General features: G+C 39.1%; 1 protein-coding gene across 2 annotated transcripts in view; it reads left to right on the top strand.

Annotated features, from left to right (window-relative positions):
- pdgfd (platelet derived growth factor d) overlaps positions 1-24,414 on the top strand; it is a 25,635-nt gene extending 1,221 nt beyond the window's left edge. The window contains exons 2-7 of one of the 2 annotated variants that reach the window (XM_007248597.4): positions 15,712-15,916; positions 16,742-16,919; positions 19,134-19,187; positions 19,304-19,484; positions 20,917-21,131; positions 22,458-24,414. In XM_007248597.4, coding sequence (XP_007248659.1) covers positions 15,712-15,916; positions 16,742-16,919; positions 19,134-19,187; positions 19,304-19,484; positions 20,917-21,131; positions 22,458-22,586 — 962 coding nt within the window. In that variant the 3' untranslated portion in view covers positions 22,587-24,414. The remainder of the gene's footprint in view (positions 1-15,711; positions 15,917-16,741; positions 16,920-19,133; positions 19,188-19,303; positions 19,485-20,916; positions 21,132-22,457) is intronic. The other variant, XM_007248598.4, reaches the window with a different exon arrangement.
- The last annotated feature ends 603 nt before the right edge of the window (positions 24,415-25,017 follow it).

The raw sequence follows: 25,017 nt of genomic DNA, 5'->3' as shown, positions 1-25,017 counted from the left end.
TAGTTAGTGCTAGCATTCTGGACAAACCTTTCAAGCATTCATATCAAATACGGTCATCTTTCTGACTATTCAGGTCAAACATTCGGACTTATCTGTGCAAATGGTCTGACCAATCAGTTTCTACATTCTTACCATAACTCTGCACAGGGCAGAGCTTCTAACCAATCAAGTTCAACATTCTGACTAAGTAGTGCCAACATTCTGAACAATCTGTTTCGACATTCTGATCCATCAGATCCAACCTTCTGAGCAGTTATTGCTTACCCTATGACCAACCAGGGCCAACATTCAGACTGACTAGAGCTAAAGTTCTGACCAAGTTCAACATTCTGAACAATCAGGTACAATCTGTCATGCTCGTAGAGCAGCTAATAAACACTCAAAAAAGCACATACCCTATACTGGCAAGTGCTAAACTGGTTAGCCAGCATTACCAAGTATTTTAGCAGGGTACGCTAATGTTGTATTAGCTTGCATTATTGTGCTCTGAGAGCTAAGAGAGCTTAATCCATATTTTCCAAATGACAATGCAAGCATTTTTGTTAGCATTCAAGCTAAAACACTCATTGCTACCTTACACCCTGTGAACACCCTGTCTTTCTCTACGCCTTGTGCCTTACGCATATACGTACGCCGATGAGTGTGGTGGTCTGGAAATGAGGTGTGTCCAGGTTACAGATCGCTAAAATAGGTCCCTTAGCGCTCTTGCAATCAGGTTGGTGGTATTTATTGGAGAAAGGCAACCATGATCACGCACACAAAAACGTTTGAAGATAAAATCAGTCGTTTATGGTTGCTCCTTAAGTTATGTGGGGCTCTAAATCAAGGCCTGCTCTTGTGTTTTATGGGTTCTTTTTAAAGGGGTTGTGGAAATGAGTGTAAATGTTTTAGGCTGCAGTTTGTAAGACTCTGTGTGTGTTTGTGTGTGTGTGTGTCTGTGTGTGTGTAAGACAGAGAGAGAGAGAGAGAGAGAGAGAGCTGTCACATTCTGAAGCGAGGTCATGTCAGCGTTTCTCTGGGTCTGTGTTTGGGCAAGTTTGAGCTCTAATCTCCTCCTGTGGCTGTATCACACTGCTGCAGTTTCCTTCTTCTAAAGACGTTCAGGTAACACTTTATAATACTGTTCCATAGTTAATAGGTAACTAAGCAGGAACTAAGCAGTAACTAATTAATAGTGCTGCATTAAAACCTAAATATTTTCTATTAACTACCAGGGAGTACTGAATAATTACTCAGTAGATAGTACTGAACTAATGATTATAGTAGTTCACTATTAACTTCACAATAATTACTGAGACTTACATATCTCCCAGAGAACTACTTACTAATGATGTCTTCTTTATAATAACTACTTATTAATTACTGCTCAAATCAACATTAACTACTGAAAACCCTTACATCCCACCTGGGGAACTATAGATCTAAATCAGTCTACACAAACAATTATTCTATCAGTGGTGATATTAAAGGCATATTTGAGTGACACCATTTGTAGTAGTAGTAACCTTAATTACCTTATTATCATCATTATCTTCCAAATATTAGCAACATATAGTAAAATACTACAGTGTGTCGTAATCTGCTTAAACCCCATTTTTAAAAGAAAAAAAATAATAAAAAAATAACGTAATATTATTACATAGTAGACATTATTTATGTTCTCCAGAAGACTCTAAGACTGACTGTACTCAATTTTGTTTTAATGGTCACTGCTTTAATTTTCAGCACCAACCTTATAAACGTTCATCTTTAGCCTTGCAGTGTCACAGACTTTTAGTGCCCATTATTAGGGTAATTACGGTAATTCCACAGCGCCGGACCGCTAGCCTCTATCAGTGTGTTTATCCGCTGCTGCAGGTTATTCTATCAGTGGTGATATTAAAGTCAGTGACACCACTTATCATATATTAACCTTACTTACCTTAGTATGCTCAATATCTTCCAAATGTTAGACACACTGAAATGTGCAGTAGTCTGCTTAACCCCCATTTTTGTAATATTCTGTCAGTGTGTTACAGGTGTTTATTCTAAACCTGTGCTCTTCTTCAGTCCTCCTGGAGATGTGCTCAGTAGAAGTGATGGCTCACATACAGCTTTACTCTAGGCTGTGTCCAACATCCTTATTCTGGGGGAAATCATGTTTAAATGAATAAATATTTGTGTTAGATAACGAACTAGGTATCCCTGTGTTCTTCATAGATAATTAATAAGGGGTCCCTGTCTTCTTTTTTCGGGAGTTAACAGCAGCACATGGTAACCCATTACTAATGACTGAGCAGTTACTGTGTTCTTCTTTAGGAGTTACTGTAGATCATACCACAGTATTATAAAGTGAGAAACATGGTAACTAATTACTAATTACTGAGGAGTTACTGTGTTCTTCTTTAGGAGTTACTGTAAATCATACCACAGTATTATAAAGTGAGAAAAATGGTAACTAATTACTAATTACTGAGGAGTTACTGTGTTCTTCTTTAGGAGTTACTGCAAATCATACCACAGTATTATAAAGTGAGAAACATGGTAACTAATTACTAATTACTGAGGAGTTACTGTGTTCTTCTTTAGGAGTTACTGCAGATCATGTCACAGTATTATAAAGGGAAATATACATTAATAATAATAATAATAATAATAATAACAATAATAATAATACCACACATTTAACCTAGCTAACTAACACACACACATTTAACCTAGTTAACACAATTAACCTAACTAACGCACACACATTTCCCCTAGCTAACTTAGCTTGCTAACTTACACACATTTAACCTAGCTAACTAACACACACACATTTAACTTGCTAACACACATATAACCTAGCTAACTAACCCACACATAAAAGTTAACTTAGCTAGCAAACGAACACACATAACCTAGCTAACTAACACACACATAACCTAGTTAACTTAGCCAGTTAACTAACACACACATAACCTAGCTAACTTAGCTAGCTAACACACATCCTAAAGCTGGTTAACAACCCACAAAGAGTCCTCCTCTGATCCGGGGGTAAAACAAGCTGGAAAAGATCTCAATATCTTGATTACTAGTTTATTTTCAATCAAATACAGAAATATGAAAGCAGCAGAGTCGCTCTTAATCCTCTTCCAGCAGCAGCAGCAGCACAGCAGAGAATTTACACGAAGGACCTGGAGAGCTGCGTCCGCTGTGAAATTACCGTAATTACCCTAATAGTGCGCAGTTAAATAATTCTCTGTGAGACTGCAAAGGGTGAAGATGCACTTTTATAAGGCTGACACCTAGTATTAAAGCAATGATTGTTACATTATTACAGTCTTCCAGTCATTCTTAGAGTCTTAGATGCCTTCTGGAGAACTTTCATCAATGTCTTCTATGCAATAATATTACGTTATAATGTTGTTTTTTTCTTCCAAAAATGATGGTTAAGCAGAGTAATACACACTGAAGTATTTTACTATATGTTGCTAATATTTGGAAGGAACTGAGGATAATAAGGTAATTAAGGTTACCACTACTACAAATGGTGTCACTTGCTTAATTCAAATATGCCTTCAATTATTATGCATTTAACTCAAATATGCTTGATTTAGATCTATAGTTCCCCAGGTGGGATGTAAGGGTTTTCAGTAATTAATGTTGATTTGAGCAGTAATTAATGAATAGTTATTATAAAGAAGACATCATTAGTAAGTAGTTCTCTGGGAGATATGTAAGTCTCAGTAATTATTGTGAAGTTAATAGTGAACTACTATAATCATTAGTTCAGTACTATCTACTGAGTAATTATTCAGTACTCCCTGGTAGTTAATAGAAAATATTTAGGTGTTAATGCAGCACTATTAATTAGTTACTGCTTAGTTCCTGCTTAGTTACCTATTAACTATGGAACAGTATTATAAAGTGTTACCGACGTTCACTTCACTGGAACCCTAAAACTGTCTCCTGATCACTGTTAGATCCATAACTAGCATCATTATTATATGCTAAATATAATATGCTAGTTACTACCACATTAGCAAAGCTGGTTAGAACTTAATGCAGACATTTCGCACATCGACATGCTAATGACAATACTAACGAAATGTATTACAGTCTGTCAGAATAAATATGTGCATCATATAAACATTATTAAGCATTGGAGTGTGCTCCCTATTCTTTCTGTAGTGCATTACAGTCTGTCAGAGGGAATATGTACATCATATAAACATTGTAAAGCATAATAGAGCGCCCCCTATGCTTTCTGTAGCGTATTACAGTTTGTCATAATCTTTCAGAATGAATATTTATTATTAATTGTGTGAGTATACAGTGATGTGCGGATCTTATATACATTATAGAGCATCATAAAGCACCCCCATGCTTAGTGTATTGTATTACAGCATGTGTTGGTTGACCTGTGTCTATGGATTGTATCTATATATGGAAACTGAACAGTAATATATAAGCGTGTAAGTACAGTAAATGCTGACAGGTCAGCTGCTTCTTTATAATAATAAGTCAGCTGGTGAAAATGTAAGTGGAGCAGCTGCTAATATTTGTCCAGATATGGTTTCAAATGAAGGAGAAGGTAAAAGTCCATCAGGTGTGGACAGGAGAGCGGTCATGCGTGGCTCTGCTAATGCAGCAGAATACCTCCTCTAACTAATCCTGACTGACAGCTGTGTGTGTGCGTGTGTGCGCACGCATGTCAGACTGGCCTTGTGTCAGGACATCAGCACAGGACCGTCTGACAGGTGACTGACATCTGCTTCCAGAGGTGTGTGTTGTAATTTTACTTTTAGTTGCTTAGGGGTGTTGTACTAATTTCAGATTTTTACCTGTGTTCTGCCCATGCTGCTTTACTTCTGTTTAATAAGGTTTTACCTGTGCTGATTTGCCTGGGTTTACTGTGTTTTATGTATTTGTTGTAACTGGGATTTACCTGTGCTCTGTTTTCTGGGTTAAGTATGTTCATGTGTGTTGTTTAATGTGAACATATGATGTTTTACCTGTGCTGATTTACCTGGGTTTACAGTGTATTTTCTGTGTTGTTTTAACTGGGCTTTACCTGTGCTCTGTTTTCTAGGTGTAGTATGTTTAATGTAAACATATGACATTTTACCTGTGCAGATTTGCCTGGCTTTAATATGCTTTACCTGTTCTTGTTTACCTAAGTTTATTTCTTTTTTGTGTGTGCCAAATGTGCTCATTTAGTGGAATTTAAGATAATTTACCTGTGCTGATTTGCCTGAGAGTAGGGTGTTTTACCTGTGCTGATTTGCCTGGGTTAAGGATGTTTTGCCTGTGGTAAGGATGTTTTGCCTGTGCTGATTTATGTGATTAGGTTGTTTTACCTGATCTCATTTTCCTACGTTTCTTAGGTTTTTGCGTGTGCAGAGTTTAGGATATTTTGCCTGTGCTGATTTACCTTAGAGTAGGGTGTTTCACCTGTGCTGATTTGCCTGAGAGTAGGCTGTTTTACCTGTGCTGATTTATCTGACAGTCAGGTGTTTTACCTTTGTTAATTTGCTTAAGTTTCAAATGTTTTGCCTGTGCTGATTTACCTGTGGTTAGGTTGTTTTATCTGTTGTCATTGACCTGAGTTTATTAAGTTTTCCTGTGTGCTGTGTTATCTGAGTTTAGCATGTTTTACCTGAAATACTGTATGTGGGGTTTACTCGTGCTTATTAAGTTAAGTTTAGGATATTTTACCTGTGCTTAATTTCTCAAGTTTAGATTTATAGCCTTGTGTTTCCATGCACACATTCCCACCTTGCGGGTTAAAACTGCAGAGAGATGTGGAATTGAGGACACACACACAGGCAACACATTGAGATTCAGTCATAGGTTGCCAGGTCTGTGTAGAAACCAAGTTAAATACAGAATAACAGTTGTAAAATGTTGTACTGATAATAATTGTAAGATGTGAAGAGACTGATTTAAGATCATACAGGAGAAAAGTTGTTTGATTTATGGTAAAAACAGCTTCAGACCGTACACACTGGTCTGTATTTGAAAATTAATTAACATCGATTACAGGATAATTACTTACAAACTATTTAAACATTCACCTGCAGTTTTGCATTTTGTGAGTTTCAGTCAAATTCTCAAAATCTTGTCTTGGGAGATAAGCGTCTTGTCATGCCCCTGACTATAGATATAATTCTACTTTTGTTGCAGACTATAAATAAATATACAAAATTAGTGCTCTGGAGCTCTAAGGTTAACAGCAGGAGGTTCTGACGAAAACTCCACTGCTAATCAAACTGCTGTGTGTGTGTGTGTGTTATTTTGAGAAGAGATGAGTCACAGGGCTGTCCTGGACCCCCACCCACCCATCAGAGCTGAGGCATGTAGGACGGGAATCCCCATATGTGTGTGTAACACTTCCCCTCCTGGCAACTGACCCTGTCCTGAAAGTTCAGGCTATGAGTTTGACCAGAACACAATGCACGCACGCACACACACACACACACACACACCAGGATCTACCACAGTATTAATCTGTCCACTCTTACACATTAAAGCATTTTTCAAGGTTTCATATGGAAATAATGATGCTATACGTGTGTGTGTGTGCATGTGTGTATGTATGAGGGTGTGATGGAATGAGCTCAGGATGTGTTTGGGTGGTGTTGGGGGCTATTAAGCTGTGATGGAATGGGTGGTGGTGTCTCTGTGGTATACACTGCTATGATGCTGGTTATGAATGATGACAGCAAAGCTATTGTGTTGGTCTGTTCTGTGTGTGTGTGTGTGTGTGTGTGTGTAGGAGAGAGAGATAGAGCATGTGTGTGTGTCCAGACAGGTCTGTATCATCTGTGAATACAGATCCATCATCATAAAATCAATGCCCATCATCGACAGTGTGTGCTAATGGAGCGACTCTGGGGAGGAATATCAGCTCTGTGTGATACGTGTACCATCAAACAGCTGTTTCTGTCTTGTTGTCTTTAAAATGGGTTTGGTTTAAACAATGTTGGCTGGATGGGTGGGACTACGGCTGTGCTGTATGACCAAAAATCATATCCTTGTATAGGCCACCTTATATCCTGATATAGATCACAATATAGCACATTTTCTATAAATTTAGTTATTTTCTATTTTTCTATATTTAATAACACAAGGCATATTTCTTATTGCATATTGAATTGCACTAAACAGTTCAAAGTATGTTTTTATATTTTGTTATATCTCTTATTTTATTGAAAAACTCTCTGCTAATTGTTAGTTAAACTTAAAATATAAAGTAGTAACCTACTTTTCACTTTTCAACTAAAATTAAATTCTAATGTAGGCCCAATCTGATTTCACTCCTTGGTCCTTCCACTTAACACTCAAAACAGAGGATGAGAATCACTAGTTAGGTACAGCACAAGCAACCAAAGATACCCTCAAATCTGAGTATTTCCCTTGTTAAAAATCCCCATAACCACTATATTACCATAGTTTAATGTGTAGTTTTAGTGATTTATGGTAATTTTCTTAATAACAGGCAATGAAAAAATTGCTAGTAGTAGTTGTCTCAGTTTTAGCCAACTAGCTAGCTAACTTTCCGGTTCCACCTTAAATGGTGCAACAGATGGCAGAGGCTGCAGTATTTAGGGTGGAACTGGAAAAAAATTAAATTAAATATCGGCATAACCATCACAGATGATTTAAGGAATGGACAAAAATAATTAACTGATGCACCACCTGCCCCCATTCTGAAGACATACGATAAAGCCCTAAAGTTTACTAGTTAAGCAGCTGAACTTTAGGGTAACACTCAGGGTACATAAGAGAAATGGGATTGGGCCTAAGAGTCAATAGAATGAGTACAATGAGAACAACTTCTCTGGCCCCTTGTCGAACTAATCAATGAGTTGATTATTGATGAGCTGTTTATTAATGAGCTGATTGGTTGATTAGGTGTGCTTTGAGCCAGAAAGTGGATAAAAGCTAAGAATCACTGTTTTATATGACAAAAGTTCATGCAGAGACTCTTAAATGAAACTCTTAAAATTAAAATACATGATGGGAAGTGTCCCAATTTTCATCTCAACACTTTAAATAGCCACACTATTCTAACTCTCTATTTGGCAAAATCATTGAAGTGTGAAGTGTACACTTTATACAAGACATTTGGGTTTGAACTGAGCTTTGTTATCGTCGATCAATCACTTTGTCCCGCTCCTCAGATATGTTGTAACTACACAGCAATGTGCCGCTAGTGCTTACCCCGAGGCAACTATACTCAAACTCTGAAGATCATATGAAAAGTTAAAGAGATTAAGCTATATTTTAAGGATTATATGTGTCTCTTTTTTATTGCAAATAAATTGTTCAGATGGTTCCAGTCCATAACATTGTCATGGGTTGCTGTCTGAAGGACTTCCGAGATGCTAGGTAATTTGTCGAAATAACAATCCTTGTTCTCTCAGTTGAGTAATGTGTCCCGCTGTCTTGACAACTCTTAAGAGTGAGTCATAGAAGCATGTCTTTCAGTTAACAATCTCTCACCAAGAGGTACACTATCCTAAAATATAGCCTATGACAGCCTTTTCATTGGGCAGTGGGGAAAGAACTTTAATGCCCTCTTGTGGCAAAAAACAGTATATATGTATACATGTAAATGCCACATTCTGCCATGTTATTTTTCTGTTGACCAGCATTGATTATTATTATTAATATACAATTATTATTTATATTAATAATAACATATATAGCATATATATTTTCAGGCCTTCAGTCTGAGGCAGCTGATGTAGGTGACAAAAAGGAGAAGTATGTGTGTGTGTATGTGTGCTGTGTGTTACAAGGGTGTCCCTGACTGTGTGTGTTTGTGTGTGTGTGTGTGTGTTTGCAGGACCGTAACAGCATTTCAAAACCTTCATTAAAATAAGCTGACATCACTGTCTCTTTCTCTCTTTCTCACGCACACACACGTCTTTCTCTAAAACTGCTGATGACAGCCTCTTCAGATCTCTCTCTCCCTCTGTGTGTGTGTGTGTGTGTGTGTGTCTGTGTGGTGCATGCTGAGTTGTCTAAGCTAAAAACCTTGACATTTTTAGATTAGACAGCAGAATGAAGAGAGTGGGATGGGGAAAGCCATACAGAGAGGGAGAGAGAGAGAAAGAAGGAGAGAGAGAAGCAGAAAGAGGGAGAGAGAGAAGGAGAAAGAGAGAAGGAGAGAGAGAGAGAGAGAGAGAGAGAGAGAGAGAGAGAGAGAGAGAGAGAAGATGACTGGAAGTGCAGAGTCACTCTGTGCAGCCAGTTGGAGATTCACACACCCACTGGTCTGCCAGCAGGCCAGCCAAAACACACACACACACACTGAAGTGTCAGACAGCTGAGTATCTCGGCTGAAGCTCTGGTAAACTGACTAAACACTGTTTCCATTAAAGATCTGTCAGCTCCTGCAAGACCTTTCTCCTTCCCCTACAGCTCCAATATCTTCTCCAAAAGCTTTTCTAACTGTTTCTCACATTGCTCTTCTAACTGTTCCTCAAAGAGCTTTTCTAATTAGACCTTATCCATCTCTGGAAACAGTCTTCTTACTGCTCTGAAATCTCCCCCAATAGCTCTTTTTGTTTCTCAAAAAGATCTTCTAAATGTTCCTCAAACAGATCTTCTAACTGTTCCTCAAACATCCGCTAATAGCTCTTCTAACTGTTCCAACTGCTAGTTTGACTGCTCCTCTGTCTTCTCGGACATCTCTTCCAAAATACCCTTTAACCTCATCTACAACTCCCCGAATAGATCCTCCAACTGCTCATCCAACATCTTAAAATCTCTAATTGCTCCTTCAAATTTATCCTAACATCTCTAATAATTGCTCCTCCAGCATCTCCAATATCTCATCCAATTTTCATCTGTCAGCTGTTACAACATTTAACTTCCTCCAGCCGCTCTTCAATCTGTTCCTCCAGTAGATCCTCTAACATCACAAACAGCCCCGCTAACTTTTAGTCTGTTTGTTCCTCTATTTCCTCCGTTCTTTCAACGTGTCCTTTAACAGCTTTTGAAACTGCTTCTTCGCCTTCTCCAACAGCACTTCTAACACCTTCTCTAATATCTCCAATGGTCTCCAATAGTCTGACTGCTCTGCTATTTCCTCCAACATCTCCTAATCTCCTCCAAACAGCTTCTTCAATATCTCCTCAAATATTTTCTTAACTGCTTCTCCAACAGTTCCTCTAATTGCTCCTTCAACATTTTCTTTAACTCATCCAATAGCTTCTCTAACTGCTCCTTCAACTGCTATCTGACTGCCCCTCCAGCAACTTCTCCAACATATTTTCCAGTACATCATCTAAATGCTTCTTCAATAGCTCCTCCTACCAACTCTTCCAATGGCTCATCTAAGTGCTAGTCTTACTGCTCCTCCTCCATCATCTCCACATCTCCTCTAACATTACCTGCAACATGTCATTTAACAGCTCCTTCAATTTCTGTAGGCTGAATTAGTGTGGATAATCTGCTGTAGATTGAAGTCATAATATTTTCAGCCGATGTTTTTTTATTGAGTTGTACTGATGAATCAAGTTGTATTGAAGATGAATTAAGTTGTATTGGTGAATCAAATTGTACTGATGACTCGAGTTATACTGATAAATATTCAAGTTGTATTGGTGAATCAAGTTGTACTAATGATGACTCGAGTTGTATTGGTCAGTCGAGACTACACACAATCTCTCTCTCTTTCTCTCTTACACCACACACACAAACACACACACACACTCCCAGCGGGGTAAGCAAGCAGTGCACTGGAACAGAGAGGAGATTTGGAGGCTGTCAAAATATCATCTCTGGTCTGTCATCAAAGAGCAGCACACACACACACACACACACACACACACACACATATATATATATATACACACACACACACACACACACACACGCACTATCTTCAGGGACAGAGCTGATATTTGATCAAAATGTCTGCTACAACTGAGACTGCAGCTACAACTCCCCAGATAGAGAGAGACAGAAAGGAAGAAAGAGAGACAGAAAGGAAGAAAGAGAAACAGATGCATAGGGAGAGAGACAAAAAGAGAGGGAGGGAATGGAAGAAAGCAAGACAGAAAGAAAGACTGAGAAAGAAAGGAAGAAAGCAATAAAGAGAGAAAGACAGAAAGGAAGAAAGAGCCAGAGAGACAGAGAAAGAATGAGCAAGAAAGAGAGAAAGGAAGAAAAAGTGAGAGAAATTTATGTGTGAATAAAACTATTAGTACACCAGCTCATTGTTTGTTTTTTTCTGAAATTATGGATAAAGGCTTTATGCTGCTTTTGTTGGAGTAACTGTCTCTACTGTCCAGGGAAGGCTTTCTGCTATATTTGAAGCATTGGAGTTAAGAATTTGATTACATTCAGCATTAAGTGTGTTGGTCAAGTTGCAGGATGATTATCACCCAAACTTATCCCAAAAAATACTCTGCATCATTCCAGAGAGCACAGTTCCATATTGTACCCCTCAACCCCACGCCTGGAATTAGACTTGATACCTACAGGTTCATGTTTATCAGCTCCAGAGTTCTAATCTACTGGCAAGACTTCTCTATAGCGACTAGACGATCAGAGTCTGCGCTTTTTCAGTGCATCTTTTTTTTTTAAGTGCGTTGAGACATGAGTGCATTGGGGTGGCACTGAGGATAACACCACTGCATGCTAGTGAGTTACCACATCATGTGGAGAATAAGGTTCAATTCCTAATCTGGGTGACTATACTGCTCTACAACTATAAGAGTCCATGGGCAAGACTCCTAACTCTTCACTGGCCTCTGTAATAGGAATAACACTGTAAGTCATTCCATAATTCCATAAATGTAAAAGTAAGTGCAATTATTGGACATAGTGTGTTTGTGTGGGGGTATAGATATATGGAGAGAAAAGCACTGTGTAGTGCTGCTGGTTTCAGTTTAATCAACACACTCCTATAGAGACTCTGGAAGGATGTAGCCCACAGTGGAATTGAGTGGACGGGGGAACATTAGCAGGGTGGGGCTGGTGGCTATAGGGGGACTATGGCTTTAACTGCTGTTGACCTATCATTCTGTATTCTAAATGCAAAAAAAACGCAAAAAATAATAATAAATTAATTTAATTTACCCTGACTGACCCAAAAATATAAGAGGGGTATATACTAGGCTGCTGCTTTACATTGCTTAAGCTGCAACCAAGATCCAGAATCCTTAAGTGTGTGTATAAGACTCTTTGTGTTTAAGAGTGTATGTGTTTAAGAATGTGTGTGTGTGAGAGTGTGTGGTCGCGTCATTTCTGATCTGTGCTTGAGGGTGTGTGAGAGTGTGAAAGCAGTGTTTTGTTCTGTTCTTAAAGGGCAAACCCACTGAAACATGAACACACATGTAGGGTGTATACAATCAACCTCTCATCAATTCATATAAAGCATATTATTATGTTAATTTTACATACACACACAAACAAGCAAGCTCTTGAGACTGAAAAACTCTGCTTATTACGTGTGATTTTAACCAGGGAATCAACACAACCAGAGTAAAACTAAACCGGCGTGACCCAGAATTCAAGCCCAGCGGTCAGTCCGATTTAGTTTAAAATGAAGTTCATATTAAAACAGTGATTAAAAGTGATGAAATCAACATCAGCATTAATTAATTCAGCGTTTATATAGATTATCATTGAGGACTGTTTGTTGGTGAGTAGTTAAATGTGTGAGTTAGTAGTTTACAGAAGGAATCTTAGTAAGCGTTATTTTTATATTGTGTAGTGCAGAGATGTGCTGATCATAAAGAAACACTCTGATGTGTAAAAATTCTGCTCTGTCTGAATGCAGCTGCTGTAGCTGTGCTCGGCAGCAGTGGTCGGCAGTGCTGTGGAAGGATCACACACGGAGCTCTGTGCAGCAGTAAACAGCCACGGTGCTGCGAAAGGCCTAAAATATTAAACTTTGGCCTTATCCGTATTCCCAACACACACCAGCTTTCAGACCATGCTGGAGGAACATCCACACGTTAGCTGTGCTTTTGTTAGCTGCGCTCCTGTTAGCTGCCTTCTTGTTTAACAGTGCTTCTATTAGCTGTGCTCCTATTGGCTGTGCAACAGGAGCACAGATGACACTGCTGTTCAAAGCCAGATGTGACGACACAGCAACTGCAAAAAAGGTCTATAAAAAGCTTCTCTTAGCTGTCCTCCTGCTAGCTGTGCTCAGTTAGCTGTGCTCCTGTTGGCTGTGCAACAGGAGCACAGATAAGGCTGCTGTTTGAAGCCGGACATGATGACACAGCAACTGCAAAAAAGGTCTATAAAGAGCTTCTGTAAGCTGTGCTCCTGTTACCTGTGCTTCTATTGGCTGTGTTCCTGTTACATGTGGTTGTGCTTCTGTTCGGTCTATAAAGAGCTTCTGTTAGCTGTGTTCCTGCTGTTTCTCCTTCTAACCTGTATGTAATATATACACGTTATTGTTATTAGATGTACAAGATAAAGGTCATAGAGTCCTCCAGTTTTTCTTAAACAGAGCACAAAGTGTGTGTGAGTGCACGTGTGTAAGTGAGAGTGTGTGTGTTTGTGATTGTGTGAACAGTGTTAAAGAAGGTGAAAAAAGGGAAAGTGTGAATCGCAGGCTGTCGAGTGTGTTTGAGTTTTCAAAACAGTTAAGTGTCTGTGTGTGTGTGTTTATATTTAAAGAATATAGAGAAGTTGCAAAGCTGGGTGTGTGATAAGGGAGTGATAAGGGTGTAAATTAGACAGATATAGATCGCAGCTGTCATTCCGTCACTCACAGAAGTGTTAAAAGGTCAAGGACACACTTGTGTACGGTTTGCTTATAGTAAACTAATTTGCCATTAAAAACGCTGACCTCTGGGCTTGTCACAGTAAGGATCTTGGTGTGCATGATAAATTGTCAGTAAAATAATTGCAATAAACAATATTATGGTCATTTGCTGATTGTCATTGTATGCCACTGATATAATAGATGGATGGATGGATGGATGGATGGATAGATGTTTTTATTAACGGTTTGTAAGTTGATTAGATTGATTTTTGTTAGTTTTGTCAATTTGTATTTCAGGAGCCTACAATGCTGTTAAACCTGGACATGTCCTGGTAGCTGCACTGTTAAAATACCAATCCGTCAAAGCATGATATCAAACACACACGACACCTTAAATCAAGCTGCACAGTTGACTGCTAACCTATAGATCAGTAAAAAAGGTCTTTAAATTATTTATCAGTATGCAAACTAGATATTTAGGTCATTGTGTTTCTATCTCTCATTAGGTATCACCAGTTGGCATGGTGATGCTTTGGTAGCTGGGTACTGAGTGGACCAAACACCAATACACAAACACATACACACACTCACAAACAGTGGCTGTAGATGTGTGTGTGATGTGAACAAGAGGCTAAATATCCAGAAGTGGTGCTCAACCCAGCTGACACCAACTCTCACTTCAAAGAGACTGTTCAAGTGTTTGTGTGTGCGCGCGCGGAGTGGTTTAATACTGAATCATCATTTTGAGGAGGATTAGTGTGCCAGTGAAAGACTGCATTGTGTACTTGGGGAATATACCGGGAGGTGCTATAATGCTCTATAATGATCGTATGATCACGTTTATTTTTATTCTGTCAGACTGTAATACACTACAGGAGGCATAGGGGGCAAACTATAATGCTCTATACTGTTCACATGATTCACACAAATGTTAAACATTACAGAAGCATAGCAGTGCGGTATAAAGCTCTAGAACAGGGGTCACTAATAGGCGGACCGCTGTCCGGACCCAGACATTGTCCAATTCGGACCCAAACCGATAAACTACTGAGAAGGATTTAATTCTGACAGAGTTAATTTAAAGCGGCGGAACGTTCCTTGTCTTTATGGTTTACATGCTTTGCAGCGCAGTAAACATACTAGTACTAGTGTTACTTAGAGGAATTAAAGAGAAACAACCGAGACAATAGTGCAAAATATTCCACTTAATTCCATCTGATCAGAACTCCTCAGCAAGAAAAAAAAACTCCCTCGCTCGCAGGCACGCTCTCTCTACTCCCAAAACAACCCTACCTCAAAACTAAGGCAACCCCCAGGGGACAAAAAGCATTGGCAACTTCCCCTAATCAGTTTTACCCAAAACATTATAAAGTCTGATACAGTAATAATATTAAATAAAATAAAACTACTGTTTTAAAAAAAAGCCGATATTTTGGCCAAGTTCAGCAAACATTTCTCCATATATTGTATGATTTGTCATTCATGTAATTATCATGACAGGCAGGCGCAAATCTAATATAAATAAATTAAATACAATAAATATAGCATGTGGAAACAAAGTGAACATAGAGATTCACATTATTAGACTCGATAAGTTCAGGGTGTTTCCATTTATATTATGGTAGGTTGATAATGTAATTATTGTGACAGGCCTATTTAAAACAATTCATATTGCTGAAAAATACTAATATGTGTAATTTGTTTTGTTTTTCAGTTGTTTATGACATAAAACACAGAAGTACTAGGCTTCTTTAGTATACAGTATACTGAATCATAACGCAAATTAAAAATGCAGACGGTCCAGACCTTGGCCTGGCGAAATTTTCTCGAACTGGACCGAACTGAATTCTAATTAAATACCCCTGCTCTATAATGTTTATATGATCCACACACTCTTTCTGACAGACTATGTTTTTTAGACTCTTTGCTCTGTTGTTCTGTGATTCTGTGTGTCCTGGAGTGACCTTACTAACCTGTCTAAGTTGTGGCCCCACCCCCCCGGCTAACAGACACCAATCGCCTCACAGACTTGTTCCGTCAAGAGGAGGTCATCATGGTTACGGGAGGAGGACAGGTCCACAGCCCGCGGTACCCCAACGCCTACCCCCGGAACCTCCTGTTATCTTGGAATCTGCTCTCGGCTCCACAAACCCGCATCCTGCTGGAGTTCGATGGGCAATTTGGCCTGGAGGAGCCTGAGAACAGCGTCTGCAGGTGAACACACTCACGCTGCTGCTCACAGCCTGTCTCAAACCTACAGATAGACCAGAGTGACCTATTTGTCAGGTTAATCTGGCAGAATTCAGCTCGACAGATTGTTGATTCTTCTGCTGTTTCTTTATTTTTTTGCCAATAAAGCTGGTATCAATAATATATTGTACATACCAGTACTATATAGAATTATCTACACTTAATATTTTACTGTACAATAAAATCACATTTATGTAACTATATTTCCATTACCAAACTGGCCCTGATGAGAGCCAGTTTCATTATAACGTTTTTGATAGTATTTGCGTCTGCAGTTGAGGATACTTTCAAAGTTCTTGAAATTCTTCTTTTTGTCAGTCCCCTGAGAAACTCCAGCCAAGATGTGCAAAGCTGGCATCTACGCAAGAGGTGCAACTTTGAAGAATATAAAATATAAAACATATTCTGGTTTGTTTAACACTTAATTATTTAGATGACTTTAGTATTAATCTGAAAAACTAAATTTGGGGCGTGTCCAAACCTTTGACTGGTACTGTATATTTCCTGCACAGACACCATTTTCCATTAATCTGTTTTCAAAATACTATAAATACCTTTCTGTAATACATTTTAATACTGTATATAGAACCCTATTCAATTTATATATTTACTATAAAGAGTGTGTCTTCAGTACTATGTTGAACCTATGTAGAATGTTCAGTTAATATTTTGTTACAGTATTATAAAGAACACCTTTTCAGTACAATATCTCCAGTATTGAAGTGTAAAAAAAATATATATATATATAGTATTATTGTGATGTATGTGTGTGTGTATGTGTGTGTGTAGATATGACTTTGTAGAAGTGGAGGACATATCAGAGACCATCACAGTAATCTGGGGTCGCTGGTGTGGGAGAAAAGCCCCCCGGCCCATAACGTCCAGAACCAACAACATCAGAATCACTTTCAAGTCGGACGATTACTTTGTGGCAAAACCAGGATTCAAACTCTGCTACTCTCTGCTGGTAACTTTTGACAGACTTATTGTCTGTAACTTTGTATATTTTCTATAACTGTTTATAGCAGTCTATAATCCAAAACGTGTGTATAATTCTACAGTTTAAGTGTGAAAAATATCTCCATTAATTACTCTGTAGGTGTAAGTATAGATAGCAGGGCTTATACTTTAGAAAAAGTTTTAAATAATTCTGTAGAACTTAAAGTATCACGCTTTTTATTTTTTAAGTAAAAGTGTAAAATACTAGTTTCAAAACTACTTAAAGTATAAAAGTATAAGTAATGTAAGGGGAAAAAAAATACATGAAGGAAAAAAGCTTAGGCCACGCCACAGGATCCTATAGTGCACTCTAGTGTTATACTTCTCATCCAAGCACAATCAGATTTTGAGCATTTTGGTCGTAATGTGAAATAAACCATTCAGTGTGTCACTTGCCATTTTTTTAGGAGCCAGGTGCGCTCTGAATTCGGCAGATTGCCATTAGCATAGATATATTCACAAACGCTGTTGCTATTTAAACGAGGAAGCTGGAAGGCTCAAAAAATAGACTGTTGGTTGGGTGTAAGATAGTAATGAGAATCATGTCATGACATAACTCTCTGTAACTTAATATAACTGTCTAAAATGCTGCAACTGTTGGTAACTTTCTATAATTTTCTGTAAGAGATAATAGTCTATACCTGTCTGTAATTCTCTCTCTTTGTTTCTGTATATTATGTGGTAAGCAGAGTTCCTTTCCTGCTGATTTATATGCTGGGTGCACAGGTGTGTGTGTGTGTTTCCTGCTCTCCTGCCCCCAGACTTCCTGGAACCACGGCATTCCTGAAAAGGAAGTTGAGTGGGCTGCGTTTGATCTGGTTTCCGCAGTGATGAGCTTATCGCTCTCCTTGTGTGACCTTTGACCTCTGGCTATTGTCTGCACTGCTGTGTAGTGAGATTTATATAGCAGGGTCATGTGTATGTGTATAGCAGGAATGTGTGTGTTTGTTATAGGTGTGATTTTTCTAGAAAGCATTTAGTACTTGCTCTGTTTAAAATGCGTTCGGTCACTCTGAGTTTTAGAGGCTGCTGCACATGAAACTGTTCTTTTACCCCCACTGCCTGCATTAGCCAGTAAAAGAAACCAGACAGAAAAATGAGCGAATCAGCAAAAGCCCCCAGACTTACGTTAACTTGTAAATTAGGATTCATGGCCCCGCCCACCTTGGCTTGGGACCGTCCACTGCAGAGCTGTGGAGGGTGCATCACAGTCTTGAGACGTTTGCATGTTGTGAATATTCATGTGTAAGAGCCATAATTCCTGTCATTCTTCCTTGCTCAAGAATCCTCTACTGAACTAAACCAGTTGTAGTCACACATGATGTCAGTTAGCTACCTTAGCAGTGCTGTTTTAGTTATAGATTTATCTTAGTAGTTCTACTCTAATAGTACATTTATATATGCAGTGCATTTTAAGTCAAGAATGTACTTCAGCAGGGCTACACGGGTCACATGTGGGTAAACTACACAGAGAAACGCAGCCACTCTTTTGGTGAACAATTAGATAATATTAGCTATGATTGCTCAGCTAATATTACTATTACCTTCACTGCAGGTTTTCCAGCTGAATGATTCAAGAGCTAGCATAGTAAAGTGGGAATAATGATGCCAACTGTAATAAGTGGTGCTGAATGCTTTCTTTTGTTACATTTATGGGAGTAGTGCATAAAAATAAACTAAACATGTAGTTTTTAGGCTGTCCCTGATGGCTCTGTACACAACAGTGCACAGCTTTTAAAGTGCAACACTGCCACCACTGCTGAAAACAATGCTAATATTAGAGGAAACACTAGTATGCTTAAAATATCTAGTCATAGTTAGGCAACTGCTTTCACTCACTCGACCAAACATTGAAACTACTTTAATTTTAGGTTGAATATTTTCAGTTGTCAAATATTCCTATTTATCCAACTGAGACTGCAATCACAGAAAATAAATTATTATAAAACATATGTTCAAAAGAAATATTTTCCTGGCCAGTTGCCAATTATTGACTCAGGCCTGAGAAACTACCCACTGAATAACAAAGATAAATTATGTGCTGGAGCTTAGGACTAAAGTGTTGTTTTCCTCAGGGCTCAAACCAATATTTACTCTTAACTTGAAATGAATAAATGAATATTAAATAACTCACATAAATTATCTCACTTTTGTTCTCTCTCTGTTTCCATTTCTCTCACAGAATGATGTCCCCCTGATATCATTGACCAACTGGGAGCCAGTGACACCTGTATTGGTAAGAGAGACACACTACACAAAAACACACACACACACCACTACACCATAACACTTAAACTACATAGAACTTTCTAGATGTGTATGGATAGTAAAACTCTCTCTGTCCGTCTGTAGGATGTAACTGAAGCTCCACTCTCTGTGGATGAGCTTGACAGTGTAATTTCTGGGTTCAGTACAGTGGAGGAGGTCCTGAAGCACCTGAACCCCAGCACCTGGCAGCAGGACCTCAACAGCATCTACACTCACACTCACTACTACATGCCCCGCAGCTACTTTACTGACCGCAAACAGAAATGTGAGTGTTTGTCATACACACACAAAAATACAACAAACCAGAAAGCATTAACTCATGAACTAGTGGCTAGAGAATCTCACCAACTCATGACTAGAGCATTCCCACAACGCTTGGGTAGTGTGGTTATGTGTGGCTAGAACATGAACTCATAACTAGAGTGTTACCTCCTGGCTAGAGCATCGTTACAGTGTTACCTCCTGGCTAGAGCCTCAACTCATGATTACAGTGTTAACTCCTGGCTAGAGCATCTTAGGAACTAATGGTAACATGTGGCTAGGGTGTCTCAGCAACTCATGTGGGTAGAGTGGTAACTTGTGACTTGAGCATCTCAGAAACTCATGATTAACTAGTGTTAACTAGTGGCTAGAGTATCAACTCATGACTAGAGCTTAACTATCATTATCAATCAACTTATTACCCCAGCTTCAGGTGCTCGAGTGTCGGCTCAAGGCAACATTGAGTGAGCATCTCCATCAGCAGATGGAGTCTGAGAGAGCACAACGGTCTTTGCTGATTCTGGATGGGTAGATGACGCTGCCCTCATTGCTCCAGTTGTGATATTTGAAGATTGAAGATTCACATTCTCAGCAACCAAATAGTGGAGTTGATTTTAGTGCAACTTAGATTTTTTTTCTATCTATCTATCTATCTATCTATCTATCTATCTATCTATCTATCTATCTATCTATCTATCTATCTATCTATCTATCTATCTATCTATCTATCTATCTATCTATCATATTACAGATGAACACAGTGAATTTTGAGAAGTGAAATTAAGTTTATAGGATTTACAGAAAGTGTGTAATAACTCTTTAAACTAAATTAGGCAGGTTCATAAATTTGGGCACCCTTGTTGTTTTATTTATTTGAATACATTCAGCACTAATTATTGGAACACAAAACTAGTTTGATAAGCTCATTGACCCTTGACCTACATCCAATTATGTGAAAGGGTTAAGGTGGACAATATAGAAGCCTCAAAACAACTCTCAAATGACCTGAAAACAAAGATTGTTCAGCATAATGGTTTGGGAAAAGGATACTAAAAGCTATCTCAGAGATTTCAGCTGTCAGTTTCCACTGTGAGAAACACAGTTCTAGTTAAGATCTGAAGTGGCAGCCAAGAAAAATCTCAGATAATCAAAGGACAAGGATGGTGAGAACAGTCATAGTCAACCCACGGAGCAGCTCCAGAGACCTACATCTTCATCTTGCTGCAGCGAGATGCACAAGGAGAGGCTGTATGGGAGAGTAATGCAGAAGAAGCCTTTTTCTAAACACACGCCACAAACAGTCACTTGACGTATGCTAAAGCACCAGACGGAACCGGAGAATGTTCCAAAATATCTGGGTTGATGAATCTGTAGTATAATTTGTGTGATGAACCCTGTAGAATGAGCTTGTTTTCACTGACCTCTCTATCTCTCAGTGGATCTGGATCGTCTGTATGATGATGTTAAGCAGTACAGCTGCACACCAAGGAACTTCTCAGTGAACCTGCGAGAGGAGCTGAGGGCCACCAATGCTGTGTTTTTCCCGCGGTGTCTGCTGGTGCAGCGCTGCGGTGGAAACTGTGGCTGTGGCACCGACAGCTGGAACTCCTGCAGCTGCGGTTCTGCCAAGACTGTCAACAAACTGCACGAGGTGACCCACACACACACACCATTGCAACTAAAATAATTATAGGGGTTCAATGAAACTGGTGGGGGAAAACTTGTTAACATCGATGCTCTAACCTGGAGTGTGCTGGGAGGTGTGCAGGTGTGATGATCATATAAACCAATAGCATGTCAGAATGGTATATGATTAATAAAACCATAAAGAAAAGAGCCTAAACTTAACATCGAAAGTGCTATATTTTTCATTTTTCTGACAATTTGATCAGTTCACTTGAAAAATATTCAACATTACTGTATAAATGAGCTGCTTCCTCTAACTGCAATCCGGTTTGTACCTACAGAACAGTTAAGAGTAAGAAGGGAGGGAGGGAGGAAAAGAGAGAGAGGGAGTATTAGAGGGAAAGAAGTGGCAAGAGAACGAGAAATGAGAGGGGATGGTGGGTTCTGTGAGGGTGTGTGAGTGAAAGATAAAGTGGAAGAAAAGAAAAAAGAGGAGAAAAGAAAGGAAAAAAAAGGCAGAAAAGGCTCTGGAGTGCAGCGGGTGGCGAGAGATAAAACAGTTTTGTAATAAACGAAAAAGAAATAGAGAGAGGGAGAGAGAGTGAGGGGAAAAAGAGAAAGAGGGCAAGAGTGTGTGTTTAATGCTGATAAGGGAACACACTCCACATTCTAACTCTACAGGAACCACACCATTTCTGAACTACTCAAAGCACCCAGAGTTAGGTCAGTAGCTGTAATGGTGTGTGTGTGTGTGTGTGTGTGTGTGTGTGTGTGTGTGTGTTTGGAATTCCTCGTTCTGTTGTTGATGGAATGTGATTCTGCTGTTTGGGCCGACCCTTTTTCTCTAAACATACAGAAACTCTACTGACCACACAATTGGAATCAGATTATAATCACATTAATGTGTACAGTGGTGTTTACGGTCAGATACGGTCAGATACGCTTAATAGACATTCATTTGAATGTTAGTTGAGCATCTATGTGACATCTATAATGGACCATCCAATAAAGTTTTACCCAACTGTACAATACTTAGAATAAACTAACCAATACAATATCCTAAATTTAGTACTATACATGTTTAAACAATACTATATACAATAGTAAACATTATAATCCAATATACTCCAATATAATCCAAAGTACTACTAACTAATACTAAGAAATACTTCAGCACATTACAATGCAAATACAAACTAATACACACTGCAATACAGCATAATGTTAGTACAACAATACACAGTCACTCAGTATCAAACAATACTAAATACTCTATTAAACCCTGTACCCATGTACAATTACATCACAATTATCATCTTAACATTCATGTTTTGTGTGTGTGTACGTACAGGTGCTGAAGTTCTCTCCAGGGCAGAACTTTTACAGGAAGAAGGTGAGGGCACGCTGGGTTCTAGAGGAGATCCACCTACAGCACCATGAACGCTGCGAGTGTGTATGTCAGTCACGACCTCCACGATGAGATGCACACAGTATTTCCAGCAGCCTTGACCAATGCAAATGTGTAGCTGTCTTATTTTGTATTTTCTTTTTTATCTGAAAGTGCCTTTCTGCTCTCACATACACAAACACACACAGTATTATTTATTTCTGTTTTATACGGACTGTTAACAGGACCAAGTCTCACAAAAACTTTTTTTTTTGCCTACTGTCTGTCTCTCTCTCTCTCGCATTTGTCCGCGCACAAACACACACACTTTCTCCTTTTTTTCTGTCCTCGCTGCCGCTCTGACACATCAAAGCAAAAAGCCAGTGGAGTGTTAAACCCGCTAACAACACTGCATTCCAATCATTCAAGCTTACACACACACACACACTCTCTGCGCTTCGGAAACCTCCCCTCTTCCCTAAACCACCACCGCCTTCCTAAACCCCACCTCCTTCCTAAACTTAAAATTATCTGAACGGCGCCTCCTACTTACACTCCAACTCCTTCCTAAACATCATCTGCCCCTTATACCTCACTTCCTATTCAAACCTCAAATTCTCCCTTAACTCCACCTTACTTCTTATCTGTATCTAAACTTCCCCTAAAGCTTCACCTCCTTCCTAAACCTCACCACCTGTTTTAATCTCAGCTTCTTCGTAAGCCTCATTCTTTAATACACTACCTACTCCTTAAACATCCTCTCCTCCTAAAACCTCAACCTCCCCCCTAACCTCACTTATTTCACTTCCTTCCTATATCTAAACTCTCCCTAAACTTCACCTTTTACCGAAATCTAAACCGTCACTGCCTTTGTTAATCTCACCCTCTTTTCCAAACCTCAAATCCTCCCTTAACCACACTGTCCCTTATTCTTATTTCTTTCCTTTATCTATACTCCCCCTAAACCTCATTACCTCCTTTAATCTCAGCTTCTTCGTAAGCCTTGTTAAACACCCACCTACTCCTTAAGCATCCCATTTCCTCCCTAAAGCTCACTTACTCCCTATACCTAACATTTCCCCTGAAACCTCACCTCCTCCTTAAACTCACTTACTTCCTTATTATATCTAAACTCCCCCAAAACCTCACCTTCTACCTGTATATAAACCTTCACCCTCTCCATAAAACTTCACCTCCTTTCCAAACCTCAAATCCTCCCTTAACCCCACCTTGTCCCTTAACCTTACTTCCTACCTTTATCTAAACTCATTTTAAATCTCACTCTCTCCCTAAACCTCACTTTATTCCTATATCTACACTCCCCTCAACCTTCAACCCCTTTAAACTCAACTCAACTTAAATCTCAGCTCCTTTGTAAGCCTCACTCTTTAAACCTCCTTCTAAATCCCACCTCCTTTTTCCAACTCCTCCTCAAATCTCACTTCCTACCTATATCTTAATTCCATCTAAACCTTAACCTCTTTTTTAAACCTCACCTCCAACCTCAAATACTCAAAACCCAAACTTGTCCCTTAACATTACTTTCTACCTATATCTAAACCTTCACCTCCTTTTAAACCTCACCTTCTTCCTAAACATCACCTCCTACCTTTATCTAAATTTCTCCTTAACAGTCAACTCCTCTCTTAACCTCACCTCTTTCTAAAAACCCACCCCCTCCTCCTTTAAATTCACCTCCACTCTGAACCTCACCTCCTTCAGCCTCACTTCAACTTTGAAACCCTACCTCCTCTATGTACAAAGATGATTGTCTATCAGACACAGATAAAAGAAAACACAACAGTCAGATAGATAATGAGCTGGTGAGGGCAGAGCACCAAACACTTTACCGTTAAACTGTTTTATATGTAACTTGTCATAAAAGCACAATAAATGGAAAGATGTTCATGTTTTAAAAGTGCTTGAGTCTCCATGTGTCTTCTATTGGTTGCTTTGTTGGTCTTAATGTTAAAAATACATTAAGACCACCTGCCTAATACTGTGTAGGTCCTACAGGGACAAATCTGACCCATCAAGGTATCGACTCTAAAAGTGTCCTGTGGTATTTGATGATGATGATTATGAAAATTACATGTATAACACCTTTCCAGTACCCAATCCTAAACCAACTTACCGGCAAGAGACAGCAGCAAATAACATGCAGCATACTCCCCAGTCCATCTGGAGGACTGTATCAAGCACTAGGGGGATTCACAAAGGACACAGTAGCAATCTATATCTGCTCCTTCACACATATAGAAGCATACACACTCGTTCACCCACCTGGATTCCCTGGCAGAAACTCACCTGGACTAGGGAGAACACAATATCTTCATCCAAATCCAAGACCCCAGGGCTTTGGGCACCCATTACCTAGGTACTGACCGCTGCATACTAGGAACACCCAACAAGAACTGCCCGATGTTTTGTAGATGTTCTGGCCCAGTTGTCTTGCCATCACTGCCAAATATAGACACAGGAGGAAAGTGAAATTGGAACCACATTATCAATGTTGTTTACTCAT

This window comes from Astyanax mexicanus, chromosome 18 (genome assembly GCF_023375975.1).
Source record: "Astyanax mexicanus isolate ESR-SI-001 chromosome 18, AstMex3_surface, whole genome shotgun sequence".
Taxonomy (NCBI): Eukaryota; Metazoa; Chordata; class Actinopteri; order Characiformes; family Acestrorhamphidae; genus Astyanax; species Astyanax mexicanus.
Note: the sequence above shows the minus strand (reverse complement) of the source record. Positions and strands in the feature narration are given on the sequence as shown.